At 41.9% G+C, this 22,767-nt stretch overlaps 1 protein-coding gene across 1 annotated transcript in view; it reads right to left on the minus strand.

Annotated features, from left to right (window-relative positions):
• Nucleotides 1–16,950, minus strand: part of LOC310930307 (neural-cadherin-like) — a gene marked incomplete at both ends in the record, with an annotated part of 101,715 nt that extends 84,765 nt beyond the window's left edge. The window contains one exon of the mRNA XM_083893240.1: nt 15,951–16,950. Coding sequence (XP_083749366.1) covers nt 15,951–16,950 — 1,000 coding nt within the window. The remainder of the gene's footprint in view (nt 1–15,950) is intronic.
• Between the last annotated feature and the right edge of the window lie 5,817 nt (nt 16,951–22,767).

A 22,767-nucleotide genomic window follows, 5' to 3' on the forward strand; every position in this document is an offset into this window, starting at 1 on the left:
CCTTCTTATACACGCAATGAAAGCAAATTGAAGCAATGGACCCACAATGCAGCTGGGCAGTTGCTCCATTCAAAGTGATATGAGAAGCGTACATAATGAATCCAGTGTTACTGAGATAAAACACAAGCACAAGGATGTGAGGATAAAACAGGAAATAAACAAAATATGCAGGGAAAAAAATTGAAGAATAAAGCAAAACCCCAGCACAGGAAGATCAAAGTAAAAATAAAAAACTGAAAGTTTAAATGAATAAAAGAGCTTTAAAAAGTCAGGGGGTTGTAATACTCAGGTGGCACTTTATATAGGTCAAGAGTTAAATATGCTTATTTTATGGCCACGGTGAAGCAGAAAGATGTGAACACTGCTTTGCCATCATGTATGAGTTGATTTCCTGGTTATGCATTTTAACTTGTATTCTTTATTAATACCTGTTTGATTGTTCCATTGCTGGAAAAACAACAAATGTAATGTTTGTTTTTGCACTCATTGTCTACAGTTTAAAACTCCACATGAGGGAAACAGGGGGGCTGGGCATAATCCATGACATGGGGGAGAACATGCAAACTCCTTACATGGATTAAAACCAGTGACCTGATGCTAACCACTGCCTCACTGTGTGACTTCTATCCGATTCTATTCAACTCCAGCTTTTGGAATGAAAGAAACTTTTAGACACACTAGTGTTTCTTGTTACATGGCCATACACATTGTCCTCTTAATACTATTTTGTTTTATAGCAACTGAGAGATATAGGTGATTCTTTAGCTGCTGACATTTTGGAGATGTTTGTTGTATAGTAGACATTCAGAGACAGAAACATCTCACTCTGCCTCTACATAATAGTCTGGGTCATTGACCAATCTGGTTTAAAGCAAACAAAACACTTAGCCACTGTCAAAAAATAAAATGGTTTGCTCTTGAACAGGTTGGACATAAAGCTGTTACTGAGCCTCTGCAAAGCGAAAGGTTGAGTGAATGCATCATGATTAGGAATTCAGGTTTGTCTTAAAAGAGCCAATGTTGCTGTTTATCACAAGGCAAATTGCCTTTAAAGTGTTGAGGCCTTGGTTAAAAATCAATTATCTGCAGGTATTCTGTGAGATTACTGAAGATTGTGAGGTAAAAGCTGAGGCTGTAGACAATTTCTTGACAATGTCAAGACTCTGAGGCCTGAAAATTGATGGATGCACAAAACCTATTAGAGGTAGAAAATGAACATCTGCCCTCAGCAGCTTGTTCTTCTCAGCGGTGGCCAGTTGAAGGAAAGACAGGCGGATGAACTGTACTTCTAAATTGACATTAGACTGGTCCGGATCTTTGATGGTGTGTGGGATTCACTGCTTCATCACAAATGAAAATGTGGGAGAAATAACACTAGACAGGTATTAGGCTACATTTGCATAAGTACTACATTAATAGTCAAGTACTGTATCTTCACTACTATGTGTGATATAGTACATAATTAGATCTGGATGTGAAGTAGGCTCTCTAGACACAAAATTGTGCTGTAACAATGCCGCTGCTATCCAAACAGACACTGAAAAATAATAAGCACTCAAACACCCGTACAGTGGAGTCTATGGGTGCACTCACCCATCCTTCCACCCACTAACCCACTACACTACAAATCACACGGACGCGCAGTGGCACATATGCATGCTCTGTCGTCCAGATCACAGCAGAGACGAGTCATTTACAGAGGTGGCTAAGACAGTTAATCTAACTGACACCAAAACAGAATACACAAGAGCAAACATGGAATCAAAAATGTAAGGTATATTCAGATGTATAGAAAGCTGTGTTTGGCCTTGTCCTGACATGCTGCTTTGTGCCACACACCAGGCTTTTATAGCTGCTTGGAGGAAGCAACATGGGGTGTGTTTGTTTCCACAACTTGGATATACCGCATCTCTTTATTTGACAATGTAGAATACTGAAGCTTTATCGAACTGCGTCTTGTTTGTGCAATCATGTGTGTTTTGGGGCTTTCATGTGTGTTAAATTCCATGTGCATGTATGGATGTGAAGTCAGCGTGGTGCACTTTAGATGTGAAGTGTGTGTTTGCTGTTGTGGAGCAGTGGGTGTGCAGCAGAAAGCAGAATAGTGAGATGCTCCCCTCAGCTCACATTTGCCTCAGGTTAAGTGGAAAGTGTGGAGTTCCAAGAGCCTATAATGCAATTATACGAAAAATAACTATATTCTCCGAGATGGGACTGATGTTTTGGAAGAGAAGAGAAGTTGTTATGTTGATGCTCTCCTCTGTTCGCTCCTTCGTTTGTTGTGCGGTGTGGTTTCTCAGAGCACAAGCTCTTTCTCTATCAGGTTTGATGATAGAGAGGTAATTTCAGCGTTATGATGGTACGGCTCGAATGATGAAGATATGAGAGCTGACACCATGAACGCACGTTGTGTGTCTCCCTCTCTGCCTGCGTACACAGAAGCACACATCTGTGCCGTTCCTCTGTGTGTACACACATTTGTGTGAACGTATGTGTGTGTATGTGTGGGCACAAGCAGGATGGAGTCCAACTCCTACTGCTGTCCCCCCTCACTGAATGGGCTGTTAATGGAGAGTAATGAGAGAGTATTCTCATGGCGGATGTGCACTCTCTACCTCTCTGCTTTATTTTGAGACAGTAAAACTGACCCGTGTGATACATAAGCACACACACCTCCTGCTCCAATTAAACCCAGTATGTGTTGTGGGTATTCCAATGGCTTGTTTGCTAAGTTTGCCTCGTGCTACTATACCCCAGGAAGTCAGAGTAAGTGTCATTTTGACAGAGCACCGCACCTAGTCACATTAAATGACAAAAGCCCTGGCACTGTCTGACAGGCCTAAAATCTGTTAGAGGGCCATTTTCTTCACTGGGGTGTGAAATTATTTTAGCTCTCTGCTCATTATAGGATTTTAAAATGCATTATAGTTAGGGCTTTTATGGTGTGCTGCGGCATTAATTCAATTTGCCCCATTCACGCTTTCTTATTATCATGCTCAGTTCAAGCTACAGTGGGAGGAAGCTGCAGAGCAGTGCTCTCTGGCCTTATCTCTAAAGGATATAAACTACACTACCCAGTTCAATCAGAGCCAGCACGGACTGCTCCATTCACTCATCCACTTCTCCCCCTCTCTTTTTCTCCAGATTCTGCTTCCTGTGGTGAACTCCATTTCTCTTTCCATCCTCCATCCCTCTCTCCATTTCCCTGTGAGTTGGTGATTGATGGGGGTTGTCCTCAGAGCCCTTTCGATATCTTTCCATTGAAACGCATATACAGGCAACAAACAAAAACACACACCTCGGTGCTCATGCACCGTCAAAGACGCGTGCACACACACACACACACACACACACACACACACACACACACACACACACACACTGCAAGACAAGGGCCAGAAGAGACAGAGGGAGCCACACAGGTTTAATGGGAAAACAAGCCACAGTGTATGGGTGAGACAGCAATAATCTATCACTGAAACCAGAACCCGGGTCGTGTTTATTTAGCACACCAGAGATGGAGGCATTCTAGGAACATCCAATCACTGTCTGTTGTTGCACAGAGGTACAAATGAGCTGTACATTGGAAAATGTATCCTGTAGTCATACAGCAGATTAGTATGGAACAGCGGTACGAGCTCTAACAAGTATCCTCAGATAATGCTGCACACTTTCATGAATCCACACCGACCAAATTCCCATGGACAATGGCTGTCTGTTGACAACATGCAAATCAGGTCACACCCTACAGTCATTAAAATGTAACTGAGCATGTGACTGTGGTCTGGCTTACTGGTAATAGGGAAGAGGAATAGAGGATGAGGATAAAATCCTCATTTAGATATCTAATCCAGTGGGCAGTCTGTCCTGTGTGGCCCATCATCTCCCGTCATTAGCAGCAGGCCGGCAAGATTAAACAAGATCAATGTTTATCACCAACTGTGTGCGGGAGAAACCAAGTGTTAAACTCCCCCCACCCCGTCGCGATTTTTCACAACATCTGTTGTTGGTGCATTAACATTAACAACATAAATCTGTGATTATGACATATGAGGTAAAGTGCAATATTTATCAACTTTAAAGTCTGTGATAATGTTGATATTTTAGAAATATTAATATTTCACAAAGGCCATACTCTATAAGTAGGACTTAGTGTAAATATAGAGTGAGTTTTGCACTTAATCCGACTATTGGGACAAACTGAATGACTCATTTACAACCATGAGTGTGACTAACCCAACATTTGTCGACAGATCTTCAATTTAGCACTTGACAGACACCCCCATTTGTCAGCGAGAGATATCTATCAAAACCAAGCGAATGCACAACCACATGATTAATAATTGAAATTGCTCAATCAAATAGCAGCTGTGGTGTCAGGGCGGAAAGGGCAGCAGTAATTATAAGTAGATAGCTTGTAAAAAAAAATATGACATGCAAATCTGTGGACTGAGTCTGAACAGCAGATATGCGGTCTCATTTCCTTTCTTAAATTTTCTTTGTTTCATTGTGAGTAAAAAAGCGGGTATGATTGAGCCTGTGATGGCTCTATGTGCACTCAGTTCCAGGTCCTAATCTCTAATGTGTAGCAGTGGCGTGTGTCACTGTGTTTTTCGTGGTAAGGCTGGAGCTACTTTCTACACAGCAGCAACAGCAGCATCTCTATCCCATCCTTCTCAGCACATCATAAGACTGTAGAGACCATATGGTCTGATTAGTCCAGAGAATTAAACCCTGCACTTCCGAGGCAGAGAGAGAAAGAGAGAGAAAAACTAACATTTTCAGTAGTTCAGACACACGCACACCAGCACACGAGACAAGTCCGAGATAATAGCTAGATGCTCATCAGCCTTGAGATACACGATATTTTCTCTGCATCAAAGACACCTGCTATTGTAATCAGCCATACAGAGCCTGGGATGGAATTGAACTCCATTTCTCTTTCTCGGATTTGATTAAATAAGTGAAGCATGAGATGGACATCACCTACTGACACGTTTTAAAAAATTAGCCACAAATCTCTCAACTTCCTTCCACATCTTTTTTGATCACTTGTCAGGGGGAAAAAGAATAGCGGCAGCCTTTTTTCCTCAATCGACCCTCTCCTTCTGCTCTGCGTTCATCATCTTTTTAACAATAGCCATGCGATTACTGCAATTTATGCATTTTACTCCGAAGCAAAGTTCGTGGCATGTCAAAACTTCTCACTAGGCAACTTGGCCGGCCATGTGATCTTTTCTGCTACATTAAAAATCTCCTTGTTCACAGTTGTCTGTGTCTTGTGTGTTTATCAGTGACTCTCTTGGCCACAAAAAGTGGAGCTGCAACCATTGTTATGCTCATTTAATTGGACCTTTGGGTACAAAAGGTTGAGAAATTCAAGACCAAATAATTAAATAAGCACACGCACTGAAATCCCAAGGCATGTCCAAGCAGTAGCTCCAATTTTCCCTTGCCCATTCTTGCCTATAGGAGGACTTGTGTGAAAGGCTGCTTCATTAGAGTGCTTAGGACAGATCTATCAGCCCTTCGACTCAATCACACTCGTACCACTCTGAGAGTTTGCAAAATATCAGCAACAGTCTGTCCCAGTCTATTCAGCAACATATAAATTGTTGTTTAAAGTGATGTTTTGTGACTGGGAGCAAAACAGCTCCCGGTTAATCAATAACACAAAATCAATTCAGCTCTCTCTCTGGGGAAGTGCCACTGAGAGGCTATCCAGCATGCAAAGGTGGAGCCAAAGAAACAAAAGTTTTAGATACATGGTCAGGTGTGGAAAATAGTGAGGGCGTGAAATAAATTGTTAATATATTCACGACAGATCATTCCTAATTTAGACAATTGCAGCAAACACACAACAGCAGAAAATCTAATTTTATTCAAAAAAAAAAAAAAAACCTCAACTCAAACTTTTGTCTCCCACTCTGCTGATGTCAGCACATCATGGATTAGATTCAATAAAGCAAAACAATCTCTGTTGGTGATAAGCTCCTTGTACGATCCGTGAGCCGTGCTCATTTATCACACAGGTAGACTCTAAGCTGCATGGAGGCATTTCTGGGAATCTGTGCCATTGGAGGTCAGCAAGACATTTACCTGACAGTGGCTGCCTCCACGCAATGTCTGGAGTTGACAATGTCTGTGGTAATGGGCATCAATAATGCAGACCCTTGGCCAGATAAAAACTCCCTGACACTCTTGCCTGTCCCCACAGCACTGCAGCATATGCACCACACATAGCTCCCAATAGTCTTCTCACAACAAACTCGCATCATTTGGAATATGTGGGTTGAGTGGTCAGGTGTCTGCCATAATGAGATATACATTCCTCACTTAACCAGATCCACACATCAAAACCTAATCATTCCACATCTTTAGCCCAAATTATTACAGGATGTTTTCCCTGCAGCTTCAGTCAACTCCCTCTTCACACACACACACACACACACACACACACACACACACACAGAGAGAGAGAGAGAGAGAGAGAGAGCTGGTCCAAGCCTCCATGGAGAGATTTTGATTTGATTCTCCTTCCCACCAACAACAACAACAACACTTGGCTATGGGCCCTTTGCACAGCAGCCATTTTGACAGGTCACAGTAGTAAAATCACAGGTGTAAATGATCAAATTAATGCTGACCGAGTACCATTTAACTTAAAATGCTTCAGGATGCATTTTGGTTCACATGCCGAACTTCAAACGTGTCAAAATGGCTGTTTATTTCAAGCTATCGGCATAATATTGCATCTTTTGTCTGATTAACTGCCCATGTGTGGTTACATGGTGATGCCAAGTGCTCGTGGGGGCTCCTTTAGGGCCACAGGGGATTGGGACGACTCTGCACAAACACTCTCATGCAGGTTCATAGGACCCTCATTGACTTTCATTCATTTGGACGAAAAGTAGATATTCTCCGAGAAGGGACTGTTGTTTAGAAGAGAAGAGAAGCATAGCCCATTAATGCCTCGCCCGAACTTTAACCTAACCATAATTCTTAATTAGTTCCTCAGAAATAAGGTTCTGCCTCTTTAGGACCAGTCTTTGGTCTCAATGAGGACTACTGGTCCTGACAAGGTCAGTGTTTATGCCAGGAAATGTCTTAAAGAGTCAACAAATTGAGTACACACACAAAGACACATTATTGATCGTATGAATGGTATGAGTATACGCTGACCTTATTTAACAGATCGGATACAGGCCATACATTAATGATGCACATTAAACAGGGTTTCTGTTCAGTCTTTGCAACGCCATTATGAACTTTGGCGTTTCTGCTCTTCATTATGTGTCATTAGAGCCACAACAGTTCGCAGAGAGTGCAGCATCATTCTCGTCAGCAGGCGTCCCACCAATGACATGTTTATGGTGAAAGCGACTTCTAGCAGCTGCAGTAATTATGACCCTTGTCAGTCAGCAGTAGTACGACATTGTTAAGGAGTCACAGTGTGCAGAGGGAGGAGGTAAAGCTGGCGAACAAGTTGCCAAAATGTCAAACTCAGACATACTTAAAGTCAGACGGCTGGCATTTCCTGCTATGAAGAGTGAGCGGCGGATTCTTCTAACCTACATAAAGCCACATCATGGTTTAAAACAGGCCAACAGACATCCCTTAACCTAATTACAAAGCATGCCTTTCCTTAATCATAACAAAGCATTCGCAAAGCAATTCGGGTATAGGATCGATACTAGATTGGACATGCTCTGAATATGGTATCAGAATTTGAGAAAAGTCAGCCTGCTATGTCAATATCTGCAAAACATTTTGTTTTTAACTACATTTTGTCTCTTTACCTGTGTTTTTGTTTTCGCCCTTCAAAAGGGCAGGTCACACTTTTATTCTCCCCGTTGTCCCTTTATTTGCCCTGCAACAATCTTTCAACAAATATTAGTGCACACTGACCTTTTTCCACAGCTTTGCAGTGCTATATTCTCTTCCACCCTCTGCCCTGTAGTCATCCATTCGACACTACAGGCTAGGGTACATGCACACCTCATTCCCTTCCTGCCACCATAATAGTTTCTCACGTCTGCCCTCTAAACATTTAACCACTTTCAATTATATTTCATCAGGCTGACCACTCATCAGTGGCACACATCTCGCTGGAACGGATGAGGCTGCCTTTCAAAAGAAAAACAATCTCAGGAGGTGCCATGTTTTACACATCTATCCTTCCTGCTCTTCAGGTTTTCACCTTTTACTGGCTTAACCTTCTTCATTTTAAATCTGTGCTCTTTAACCATGCCCCCAGCACTACATCTAGTCCTGCCCTTTCTCTGACCCCAATAGTAGTGCCTGTTATCCACTTTAAATATATCTACACGTACAGAGGAGAGCCACTTTACTTAATTTTCCTGCTCTTGTTCTCAGCATTCAGTCCCATCTTTAAAAGGCTGTGGCACTCACAATGCACACCCGCTCGCTCCTACATGGCATCAGATACATGCAAGCAGTGGGAGAAGAAAGGACTGCAGGGGTGTTGCATTTACACATCTGCTTGATATCTGAGAGACCACAGAGCAGAAATCACATGCTGCAGGCGCGTTACAGCTTCTCAGCATGTCATCACAAGTGACAAATCTCAAGAGTGCCTGGATCCTGAAAGGACAATCATAACATTTAACACATGCACAGAGTGATACACAAGCAAAATGTGCACAACCCTCGTGTACATGCACATAAAGACACGCAATCACACAAAAAACATAATCACCATGGGCATTTTTTTTTTTTACAACACTGAATAAATGCAAACAGCTTTTTTCCTACTTAAACAAACATCCCCTACAGTCACAAATTACAAATAAAAATGAGATTAGGTCTCTTCTCAATTCATTTCACATCACAAGGGGAATATGCAAATTCAAGTAAGAAAAAGAAAAATTGGATTAAAGACAGCATGGGGCGAGATGCTGACTATGAGAGGGAGGGAGCTGAGGGTGGAAAGAAAGAGAGAAAGAGAGAGGGAGAGAGAGAAGTTTCCCCAACACAACAGTTTGAGAAGAGGTGATAACCACAAGCTCCGAAGTACACACTGCAACTCACAAAGGGCTTCACCACTAGTTCAATACTGCTCCTAGCACGTCAAATAGCATTAACTCATTTCTATTCAGGTCCAAAGAAAGGGATTCTTCAGGTAGGACAACCAAAAGTAAAAATTCCCCACCAACACAAATCTAAACTGACAGTCTCTGTGGGCCGGCAAGAATCCTTTACAGGAAGAGCTGTAGAGGTCCCTCACTCCCTCTACTCAAAACAACACCACATAACTGTTTAAGTCAGGAGTCGTGGCCTAGTTCCATTGCTTTTCTTCCTTATCGCCTTTTTTACACTGCTGGTTTGATACAGAGAGGCTATGTCAGAAAAATATCACTTCATTGTTTTCTCTGGGGATGTTTTGTTGGTGAACTGAGTTTAGTTTTGAAGGTAAATATTTTCTCCAGCATTAGCAGGGGATCTAGAAAGGAGGAATGCTTCTTATGGCCCCCTGAGCACAAACACACTCCATAGACAAACAAGGTGGAATGACTGTGTACTAAATCTGATGCATCAGAGTGGGAGGAATAGTGTCAAAGCTTGTCAAGTTTTCTGAAAATCCTCTCTGTGTACATCCAGTACGAACCTAATTAAATCCCAACCCCCCAAAACAGTCTCCTTTTTATCCCTGAATAAGTACAGCTATCTAAAAATAATGCTCTATACTGTACATATGCTCAGATGATGAGTTACACAACCTAATTTTCTTGTCAAGCTCAAGAAGATTTTCTGTAAAGGATAATTAAAAGAAAAGAAATTAAGGGAAATGTCTCCTTTGCATCCGAGGAAGTGCTTCCTAACGTTGGGGCTGTAATTAAACAGTAAGAGTTGTGATGGATCACAGCAGGGTGATGTTATATAAGAACATTACCCTCACTCTAAAAAGCAACTCAGAGGGCCTTTTAACACCACTTGATTTAAAGGTGAAGTAAGTAGTTTATAGTGCCACCTAGAGGAGAGGCTGAAATTTACAACAAAGAACTGCTGCTCTGCACACCCCTCCCTTCCCTGAGCGCTACGGTATCTGCAGCTGGTCAAATGTCGTCCTCGTTGTCTTTCTCCGTGTCAGCAGATGAGGTTCGTGAGGCATGGGAGAGGGCGAGCTACCGCGGCCGTAGCAGACGAAGCGGAGAGAATGGAGGCGGGACTTCCGCTACAAGTAAAGAGACGCTTGATTTGTTCTCTCGCGTTTGTCCTTACAGGCTCCGGTAGAGGCGTCTCACTGCTAACAGTGGCTATGCAACCGCGGCCCACGACCATGTTATTTTACATGACTTTTCGAAACACTACGAAAAATGAAACAAAAACTATTATACAGCGACTAGACAATGCAGGAGCACATAATATGTATAAAAAAAGTGGATTTTGGGTCATATAAACCCATAAATACTACACATTGTCCCTTTAATACATGGACGCAAGTTAAAAATTGTAATTAGTTAATTTAAATAAACCTTCTTTTTTTTTTTAAGTTGCAAACTTTATTTTTTAAGTTGTGATCAAATAATAATGTTGGCAATTAGATCAAATTAATTTTGTATATAATTTATACTCACATTTCATTGTTGGTGGGTTTAAAACAAAATTCAAGTTGACCGTTCAAGAGACGGTGTCTTAGGAGGCTGAACCTTCATAAAAGCAACATTTCATGGTGAGTAAAATTTAATTATAATAGTTCTAGTGAAGTATTGTATTTACATTTGTTTCAGTGACTTTCATTCGATAATAGCCTGTGTGCCCAGCTAGAGAGAGCTGTTGGGAAAAGGATTATTCACATTTAGCTAATTGCATGCAGCCACCAGCTACATGCTAATGTTACCCACGGTCACAGCCACAATTTTAAAAAAAATAAATAAATAAAAATTGTTCATTCACATGTATAGCTGTGTTGTTCCAAATTGTGGTTTGAAGTTTCTGTGAGTGGAAAGTAAGCAAACTATTTCTTTTAATTTGTCTGCCTGTTTAAAATATGGAGAAAGATATTTTAGTCATGTGATTGCGGTTTAACCGTGTAACCACCAGCTACATTCTAATGTTACCCCACTGTCAGAACCAGAATTAATTTTTTGTTTTGTTTTTGTTGTATAGCTGTGTTCTTCCACTGAGGGCAAAGTGTAGCAAAGAGGTAAGCAAACGTGACTGTAATGATATAATCTTAAAAGACTTTGGACAATCTAATCAGATTTACATTTTGTAAAATTTCCCATTGTTGTCAAAGATGGGTTTTGAGTGCAAACTGTGTAAATTTGAAACCTCCACACAAACTGGGTTGCTACGGCACTACAGGTTACGTCATGGTCACGGTGGGGAACGTCTGCCATGTATTCACCAAGACTGTTTTTGTGTGTTTTCGAAATTAATGATGTGGGCTTACTTGTGACAATTTTAGGCCTACTTGTTCAAAATAAAAAATAAAAATAAGTTACTTGCAAAAGCAGTGGTTGAAATGTCTTTCTTGAAAGCTACTACATTACAAAAAAAAAAACCTACAAAAAAGAAGAAAAAAACCTGAAGAAAATCTAATTGGACCAACAGATTTTTTTATATTGTTGCTACTTAAAAAGTTGTGCGGATTATTACTGTAATTACCTAGACAACAAATAAAAGTACTTTATAATAATATGGTAAAGCCAGTTGGAGTAACTTAATTTTTATGAGTTATCAACTTAAAAACATGTCTTTAGGCTAACCGTTATTAAGTAAGCAGTAGTTAATATAAGCTTTGACTGAAAAGGAAAAGCTAATTCGCCCAAAGTAATATAGTTTGTTGGTTCAATGTAATTTCAAATTAAGTTGTCACAACTAAGAAAGACTAATGGAAACTGTTGCGTTGATTTTTTTTGTTGAGTCTAAACATTTCTTTTTAGAGTGCTGGGAATCAGCAAAAGTATAGAATAAGCACAAACAATGCAAGTGTTCAGGCTGAGCAGAAAAGTGATATAATATGTTGCATGATTATATTCATTAACGGATCAATTTATGCTGAAAAATGTCACTCGCAATGAAGTCTTATTATATATGGGGCACATTCAGCCCCAACAAAACATTTATGCTTTGCATTGTACACTGTGTTACATTATGTATACCGCTATGATAATCTTTTTAATACACAATTCCACGCGACACAATTAGCAAATCACAGAGGCTGCCATTTAATTGTTGTCTTTTCAATGCGTCACACTAGATTCACAACTTCACTGAGGCGTGTCTGTTATGGCTAAAATGTGATGTCCAAGAGCTCTGTTTGAGTGATATAGGGCTTGAGGTTAAATGGGATCTGATTAGCCAGCACTTTGCTGTTGGTATATTTGCATAATGTGTTTTAAATGGCTGAAAATACTTGGAAAGTTGAAAATGACTCATCGTCTGCCGCACGCAATGTAAACAAAACGAAACAATGGACCCATAGGTAGTTTGGCAACGCTTGACATCGACCCATTCAAAGTGTGGAGTCCAGCTTTATCTCATTACCTCACTCAGAACTTCAGATTTAAGAATTAACCCCCAGGTCTCTGAAACATCTTTCAACATTAATTTCAGAAACCTTCCTTTCCCACCTTGGCTCATCAACAGAGTCATGTGGAGTTGATAGGATTCATTTGTTTTGTGTGAAAGTTACATACCTCATCTTTAAGATGTTGATGGTGTCATGTGGGGCTACACGGTTGGTGTAGACCAGGGTTTCTCACGCCTGGTCCTGGGGAGCCACTGTGCATGTTTTTAGGTGTTTTCCTGCTCCAACACACCTGATTCAAATAAATGGGTCATTATCAGGCTTCAGCAAAGCTTACTGACGAGCTGACCATTTGAATCAGGTGTGTCTGAGCAGGGAAACATCTAAAATATGCAGGACAGTGGCTCCCCAGGAGTGAGAAACCCTGGTGTAGTGGTTAGCACTCTTGCCTTTGCAGCGAGAAGACTCGGGTTCGAGCCCATGTTGGAGCAACGGTCTTTCTTGCATGTTCTCCTCGTGTGTGTCTCTGGCTTCCTCTCACAGTCCGAAAACATGCAATATTGGGATTAAGACACTCTAAATTGACAGTGAGAGAGAATGGTTGTTGATAAAGTGGTTGAAAATGGATGGATGGTGTCATGTGGAAAAGCGCTATATCATGTTTTAAATCTATACAGTTAAACTGAAGCTTGACTTAAAGAAGATGACTGCCAGAAAAATCACAATTTTATCCGAATCGTTGAACCCTGATTTCCAGTAAATACTGTTAATGTGAATACTAACTGGATGACACTGGAACACCCACCAAATGTGGGGGAAACAACACCAGTTTAGCATCATTACTCACTATTCTGTGTTTGGAAACTGCAGCAAAATGGAGCACACTGTTTTTGAGATTGAACACACCCTGTCTGTCTCTGCAAGATTATGTCAGATGTGGATATCAGCATGATCTGATATGAGAGCTTAGGTAAATTATTTTAATCATATTCATGATTATGAGAGGCGACCGCAGTGTGGTCTATGTAGGCTTACATCTATTTATGCATGGAGGACACAATTTTGCACATCCTCAGTAACTACAGTGGCACACCAATCTGTCATAAAAAGAGAGTGGTTTGATGGCACATACTTGGCTCTCATCGTAATGGATTTATTATTCCACATTAATTCCAAACTAATCATTTAAGCATTGTTTTGAATTAATACAACAGCCTGCAAAGACATATCAGTGTTCAAACATACCATATATGAGAGTCAAGGGGAGGGAGGGGGGGCAGAGGATGAGTGTTTGGAAAGCAAATTCTTTTTAGGTAAGAATGTCAATGAGAACGTCCCCCACACTGAGTAATTCAGGACTGCTCGTCTACCTCTGTCTTAGTGGCGGCAGCATGCCAGAATACTTTATCTACAATATCTAAGTGTCAAACGAGACGTTTTAATCTCAATTTGAAGAACGCACACAACAGCGCTAATCATAACACTCTGCCCACAGCAAACTTATTTACATAAGAAAGCCTTGCACCAGTGTGATTAGCATTTTATGCCCACATTAACCAGTAATTGAACACGTTCACTACACATTCAGTAAATATGCACTCACCAGTTAATACACAATGTACGTCTTTTACACTTACACTGTAATGAAAGTGTGTATTCTTGCAATTGTCCATAAGAGCAAACATTACGCAGTTTAAAAAAACAAAACAATCACTGACATCTAAACATTAACACAATAAGAGGAAATGGCTACACAGCTCTATTGTGAATAGCCATTGTAGTAGAGGTGCTATAGTATGGTCATATTGATTTTGTAAAACAAAACAAAAAACGAGCTAGCTAGATTGGAACCTAGATTTTCCTCAGTCATGGAGATACTAGCGATATTACAAAGGTTAGGAAATGAATGAACCAATTATTTTGTTCATCCATGTATGCAATTAATACCTCTAAGGTGAACGGTGACTGTGACTGTGACTGACACGACTATTCTTTGAACTGCTGCTCAACTGTTGCCTGCTTTCTGTTTGATATTCAGCAGGTGACTGTCAGCACCATGGACAGCGCTGTGCTACTTTGAGTTCACTGTGGTAAAAATGAAGCTAAGACGATGCAGTGCAAGGGGCCTTATTAACACTGCTGTTATGGCACCTGGGGTCAATTTCCGTATGACCACTTGCATACAAACAAACACATACAAGGACAACTGCACACGCACAAAACATATCAGGCTCTCTCTCATGTGTCAACAAGCTTATCTTTGACACGAATGAACTGCAATACCGATGAGAACCCACAGAAAAAAGGCAGGCAGCAACTTTGCATGAGAGATAACAGATTAAATTCCCAACCCTGAATAAAAACGGTTTGGGAATGAAACAAACGGAAGAAGGGCCTGTCCTCCCACACTCTTGTCAGGGTTGGTCTGGGAAACAGTCACAGGATATGGAACATACCGTGCCTTTGATCAGGAGAGAAGACTTTTACAGGTGAGAAAGGAAACATGGAGGATGGTATCTGAATATCTGTCAGGCTAGAGTGGCTTATTTTTGTTATGCATCTGTGGAGGAAAATGGCATCAGAATTCTGATTATTTTTGCTCTTTATGAAAAAACCTCCAGTGATGGCGTCCCAATCAGGCATGCAATTACAATCTAGGACACGCTGTGCAATGAAACAGCAGCAAGGCAATTCAGATGAAAACAGTGCGCGCCGTTTCCTGCACGCCGTGTAGCTCAATTACACAGAACATCATTCCGATTCCTTGTTTTTGTTTTTGTTGTTCCCCAAGCTTGAAATCTAAGATACGGTGGAGCAAAACAAAACTTCAACAACTGATGGGATTCACCTTTTCCTCCAAGAATTTGGGAGGATGCCTGAATGTGGCAGTGCAATACTTGAAATCCCTGGGACTAAAGAGTGAATGAGAAGAGGATTAGAGGGGTAATGCCAGTAGATAAGAGAGTAGAGTCACAGTGGATTGCCACTCTGCAAGGATTAGTTCTGAAAACAACTTCACAGTTGAAAACTATGTCAATCAAGGACATAATTCAAGCACGACACAACGAGCCTTCAACTTAAAGTCAAAAACTCATGTGCTCCTTTTATACTCATCAACGATAATTGTCCATAAAGTGGACAAATCAGAGCACACAAAGCCTAACCCTTCATCAGAAACATTTCAGTTATGTGGATGATACATTATCATGAAGCACACCTGTGGCATGATGTTATTACACTGTATGTTATGTGTCAGGCCTGTTGGGGGAGTGAGCAGGGGAGGGAGACTCCACTGATGAAGGCTGAGGTGTCCAGATGGCAAAACAGTTCCACCATGTGTACATAAAGTGCAGCTTCCCATTAAAATGAGACCACGATGCAAATAATTCACAAGGAAAGGAAGGGAAGTGCGGATTATTATAAAAAGAATAATTAAAATTGGAAATCTACACACCTCGTTTGTCCTGAATCTTAACAGTAAGCTCCACGAGAGGCTGTGTCTCCCTGTCCAGCCTCCGGGTGATCGTGATGTCTCCACTGTCGCGCCCCACGGTGACAGGAGAGCTTTGTGACTCCGGGTGAATCAGCTCAAAGGCAGCTGACTGAAACCTGGTTGGACTCAGGCTCGTTATGGTGGAGCCTACGCTGGCGTCTTCAGACACGTTGAAGAAAACCACGGCGTCGGGGTCAAGTAAAGCCCTCGTGGAGCGACCTGCTCTCTCTGACCGCAGTATTTGATTGGGACGCGTTGCCCACCGCTGTGGCGCGACAGTGACCACTACACCTTTACTGGTCAGAGGGGGCCACCCGTGGTCTCTGGCATAAATACTGAATGAGACGTGAGAGGGAAACCCCAGGATGGAGTCGACCAGCAAAACTTCGCCTGTTTTGGGGACAACATAGAAACTGCTGTTTTTAGGCACAGAAATGTATGTCAACTCTGCGTTCTTGCCGCTGTCTGCGTCAACAGCCTCCAGCCTGCACACCACACTCCGGAGAGCGGTGGTGTCGTCTAAAGTTATGTGAAGGCTGTCTGCACTGCGAAAAGTCGGCGCGTGGTCGTTCGTGTCCAAAACATCCACTTTTACCGAAGCGACCTGGAACATGACAGACTCTGACGCGCAGCCGTGGCAGCATAGTGCCACGGTTAGTAGGTATTGTGACCGAGCCTCTCTGTCCAAAACCCTGGAAGTTTTCATTAATACGTTCCCCCGCTTGTGGTGGGTGAAGGCGCGGAAATCTTCGCTGCCGTTTCCGTAGAGTTTGAAGCGCATAACGGAGGCTGGGCACCATTTTTGCGCGTCGATGCGCCTCACCGGGATGCTCAGTCCGTTCACTTTAGACGCCACCGGCGAGTTCTCAAAAACATGCCCGTGAAAGAAAGGCAGTCTCTCCTGCGTTTGATATCCAAGAGCCACCATCAGAAGGCAGCATAACAAGACACCCAAAATCATGCTGGTGGCAAGTTATGTACCTGGGAAAAAATAATCCTTAGAAAGGAAAAAAGAAACACTTGAAAAACCTTCCCCTCATAGTTATCCACGACACCATTCTTCATGAAGAACTTGAGGCTTTTTCATTCCGAGTGATGCGCCTCTTTGCTTCTCCACAGCGCTGCAGGATGGTTCAGTGTGGAGCTGAATCCGTGCCCAGCGTTCAGCACCAAAACACCGGACAGCGCCAGGCGCGGGGGCGTGGCGGCGGCGCGCGGGGACGGAACTCCACGGTGAACCCCACCCCGACTGACAGTAGTGTTTTGGTCAAGAGGAGGAAGGTCTCCGCCTCAAAGCTGCTCCACGCCGGCTGTGAACCAGCGTGAGTGCGCACACGCAGAGCGAGCTCTCCCCCAGCTGCGATAAATCCGCGCTCAGCGTGAAGAAGTGTTGATGGAACAAAAATCTCTTCTCGCTCCTGTCCAGCAGGTCCAGTGTGTTTTTTCCCCCCTAAGCGACGCTCAGTCTGGAAACCAACCACTCTCGTCTCCCAACACTGGCTCCAGTGAGGCAGTTAGAGCTGCCTACAACGCAGGAACAATTCCCCAGTTGCTGCTGTACAGATGAATTACTCATGCGCTGCACTCACTTTCTCCCTGTCTGCCCAGACGAGCTGAACTCTGCACTGTGAACTTTACACTTCCTATTATACACTGCATTTCTATGATTCAACCAATCATTTGTCATTCTGACGTGAAACAAAAAAAAAAACGTTGAATGCATCAATATAAATGCAAATGCTGCGATCTGGGCTGTTAAACTGTGCAAACATGATTATTTAAGACAGCCTACACTCAGCAGAGCCCCATAATGTCTTAGCAGTCTCTGTTCTCTGCACGCCAGAGATCAAATTAACATTGTCGCCCTGATTTTGCTCTTCCTTTCCCTTACCACTCTGCATGTCTGCCAAACACAGAGTACTCTAAACCTAATCTGTGGGTGGCTACTGCTAATTCCCACAGACCCCACTCACTCCACTCTGTGTGTGACAAGTCAGGAGAGTAACTATTACACGGACTGCGAGGCTCTGAATTGTCAAAAAGATAAGGGAATAATGGGCTACAGAGCATGGCTGTTCACTCAGCTAAGTTTGTCTCCCGTGTCATGTCAGCCTTCACTTTAGATGTGCATGGATCAATATTCATATGCACTGGGGGTATGATGATACGCAATCAGCTGCCATGTGATGTTCCACTGCTCATACACAGTGTAGCCTACATCTGTATTCAGCCTGAAAATTCATCAAAGCTGTCTCTGAGAGATCCTTATCAATGTGAAACCACAATCCATCACTGCAATTTTAGCCCAATCCACTCTCTGCAGTAAACTGTTCTTTTCAGGCAATAACTCTGGTAACTGGCAGTGAGCCCCCAGACAATTTTGAATCCCTGCCTGCCTGCAGCTGGAGCACAAAGCTCATATTGGTGGAACGATGTATTCTTTTACAGCGGGCACAAGCTGTGGGCTGTTACCAGGACACATGAGCCATCCCACACTCGCTGGTGTTTTTACAATCCCCAACCTGAGGAGGGAGAGGCATTTCATAATATGTGCACAGAAATAGCCCCGGACCAAAACATGACAGAGACCCAGTTGGCGAGAGCAGATGACCTCATGTAACATCACTGGCTATTGTCATTTTGAGGTGAAATCTAAGATTGGCCGTGTCTAAACTGTCCCTGCATGGTGTACTCAACATCCCTTTGAACTTCCTAAGTGCCTCGTGAATGCAAATCAAACCCTGTCTTTTATCATGTTGTCCCACATGGTGAAATTCACAGTGACTGCCAGCATGGGAGATAGCAGTAGCAAAGGCTAAGACTTTGGGGGACGGTTTACTTGACGATTGCAGTTATCTACTGAGTTGAAACAACCAAAAAAAAAAAAAAAAAAAAAAAAACACAACAAAAGAACAACAAAGCCATATATCCATCTTCTGCCGCTTTATCCTCCACATGAGGGTTGCGGGGAGAGTGCTGTGTCAATCTCAGCTGACATAGGGCGATGTGGGGGTGGGGTCCATCACAGAGACAAACAACCATCCACTCTCACACTCACATCTACGGTCAATTTAGAGTGTCCAATTATCCAATTATCCATCCATCCATCCCTTATCTACCGCTTTATCCTCCACCAGAGGGTCGCGGGGGTGCTGTGCTTATCTCAGCAGACATTGGGCGATAAGCGGGTTACACCCTGGACAGTTCGCCAGTCCATCACAGGGCCACATATAGAGACAAACAACCATTCACTCACACACTCACACCTACGGTCAATTTAGAGTGACCAATTCACCTAATCCCCATATCGCATGTTTTTGGACTGTGGAAGGAAGCCGGAGAACCCGGAGGAAACCCACACACACATAGGGAGAACATGCAGAAAGGCCCTTGTTCCAAAGATGTTCCAAACGGGAACTAAAAATTATCCAATTATGTATACTGTATATATACACACACCTCTGTCCAGAAGAGTGCAGTCCTGGGTACAGCTGAGATACTGCACAGAACATTCAGGCTCCCAGGCTGAGCTTGGAGGAAACATAAGGAACATACGACTGCCCACTTCATATGTGCACACACACACACACACACATACACACACATATATATATATATATACATACATATGGTCTTATTATCCCTCTTCTCCAACAGATAACTAAAGCTGCAGGGCATTTAAGTAAAAAAAATATCAGAGTGAAAGAAAGGAGGCAACAAACATTAGAACTGGCTTGCATGCTTTACTTAATGAATAATTGACTTGAATCTGCTCCCTTCACTCAAAGGCAGACATGGATAATGAAGCCAAAGGTTGTAGCATCTAAAATATTCTACCTTTGCTTCTGTGCACATCACAGACAAGGGATTCAGGTCCTGTAATGTAACTTGCATGCATAGTAATTTGCGGGCTGTCTGTTATTCTTCCTGGGAAAATCTACAAGAACAGAGAAAGATGGAAGATGGAGCTAAAACTGGCACAAACATGATTTAACAGACATCTCACATTTCTGAGTAAGAACGGTCTTTTAAAAATGTCTTAAAATGGACCATTCAGCAGTCGTCAATTAAATGATTGCCTGAAACAGGCTGCTTTATTAAGGAATGACAGGACACTTTGACTAAACTCTAATCATCTACCTCTGGTTCTTATTCATCTGCGAACATTTATGAAAAGTCGACCCCGACATGTTCCTCTGGAAGAGCCGCACAGGAGACATTTGTGGAGACACCATGACACCAGACAGAAGCAGCCGCTCTGTGCTGTGCTGCTGTTCACATTAGTGTCGCTGTGTATAAGAGCCCCCCAGGACATTCTCCCTCATTACAACCTGAAGGCATAAAGCAATGAGAGGAGCTGGATAACTATACAGACTTTTCCCTTGTGTATTAGATACGGCTAATTAGATTTCATCTGTGATCCCCTTCAGGCTCCCACCGTCTACTGTAGATTTTAAGTTGTGCTGTAGAAACTATAACTGTTTATTAATAGAGGTATTAATTATGGAGCAAGGTGTGCTACCTGGTTTAGTATTTACCTTTGATGCAGACATGGACTTGAGTTTGTTAGTAGAACAAAATAAATCCTCAAAAATAAATCTTGACACCATTGTGGCCATCTTCAGCTTCTTTTTCTTCTTTTATTTTATTTTATTTTTTTACTAAGAATTTCACATCTCCTACAGGCTGATAATTGAAAGAAGTGGGTTTAGTAAAAAAAAATAAGAACAACAGCCTCCACCTTGATGACAAAACCAAAGCCGAAAAACAAATTCATGATTAATGCATGGTGTGTTGTTTTGATATAAACTAAATACATGAGTTCCAGGGCCACATTTTGTATGAGCAGAGCCTTTTATTATATCAACACTGTGATTAGAGGAGCCTGGGGTTATCGCAGCGATTAGCACACTAAGAAATTATCATCGATTTTAACAGTATCTCATTGTAGCTGCAAACGAGCATAACTTTCTATTAGCACAATAAAAGATTTCTCACATCACCAGAAGACACAGGAGATTGGCGTTGAAAAATAAAGGAAAATGGAAATGAGCACAGTCTGTTGTCCCACTCGCTCACTCTGCCTTATCAAAAGGTGATATTTTAGATGGAAGTTATGATGATGTTTCTCTTTGAGGGAACAGCCGAGACAGTGAGAACACTGCTATGGCTGAACAACAAGACTTTTTCTCCCTTAATTATCCCAGCCAGCCCCAGCCATTAGGCGGGACTCCATTACTCCACCAGTTCAAAGCTACACAAGCTAATAGTGTAAATTCAATAACATGCTATTTATGAGCCCAAGAGGATTATGAAGGGGCCATTTGGAGTGAATTGAAAAATACTCAAAGTCTAAACTGAGAACTACCAGCGCCAAACTGACTAATGACTTCTTTAGCTGTGGTTGTTCTGCAGCATCTCGCATATTTTCTTTTACTACAGAGCCCAGCCCAAAGACACGGCTACCCCTCATTATCCACTGATACACCGCTGGATCCAGCTGTTGAATCATAATTATCTGGTCCCATTCAAACCTCCTGAGCCTCCATTTTCCTTTTTTTTTTTTTTTTTTTTTAAATATCAGTGAGAGTTGTCAGAGATGATGACTCAGTGTCAGAATTAAAATAGATTACTATTCCTGCCTTCGCTCAACACACTCAACCCTGCCTCATTATTGTACTCCAACTGTCCTTAGTGTTACATTTTTACCTGGGTGCACTGTGGTAAAAGTAGCCTTTAATGGATATTGTGTTTATGAAACATCTAGTTTCTCCCAAAGGAGCTCCCTTATCCAGGTAATAAGGCAGGCCGAGCAGTCCATCATCACCGTTGTTTTTGAGTGGGGAAAGAGCATTTTAAGAATAATGAACAGAAACATGAAGGAAATAAATGTCAGTATATGTATTCTATAATGGCATTATGTGAAACATATTTACCCGTTTGTTTTTACTTCAGCTCATCTACTACCCGTCTTGCCAGCCGTGCCAAACATCATAAATGAAGCAGGGATGTCGATTGATATCCTCCATTCCTGGCCCTTCTGGTGCCATATTAACTCGAACGCAGTGGAGGGTCTTTGGCGCCCTCATCTGTCTCCATAGAGAACCGCAGTGTTGTAAATGGTGTGTGAACTACGCAATTAAATGATATATGCAATCCACGTTCACATGAAACCACAGTAACTGTCAGTCCACTGCACATGTCAAATTATAAAATATTTCTAAGTGCAGAGATCCAAAATTCCCAAATCAAAATATATCATACCGTAATTAGAGAACGTAATATAAAACATGTAAAACAGAAACTGATGAAGAAACCCAGAGGGGAGTATTTGAAACCCATTTCAGTGTAAATGTAAAGTAATTACTAAATGTATTTGTGTAGATAGATTGCCATAAACATAATACAGCAACTACTGCAAAGTAGACTACATGTTCCCAAGACTCTTACTCATTACTCAGATAAGAGTAATGTGATTTTTATAAGTTATTAAAAAAAAGATATAAATTCTTACAGTAAAAACAGTAAAAAGCCATTTTAATTGCAGAACATATTGACAGTACAGTACAGCAATAAAAACACTGCCATATTGCTCTATTTTACACGACTTAAAACAGCTGCTGCTCAGCTTATGAAACAAAACAATAATACGGTACTTGTACAGTAATGATGAGAAACACAACATACAGACAGGCTCACAGAGCACTTCACCCATCACTTTCCACTGACCTGTGTTAATTAAGAAAAAGCACAATATTATATTAATCTTGAGAGCAAA

The sequence above is a fragment of the Microchirus variegatus genome (assembly GCF_963457635.1).
Source record: "Microchirus variegatus genome assembly, chromosome: 8".
NCBI classification, from domain to species: Eukaryota; Metazoa; Chordata; class Actinopteri; order Pleuronectiformes; family Soleidae; genus Microchirus; species Microchirus variegatus.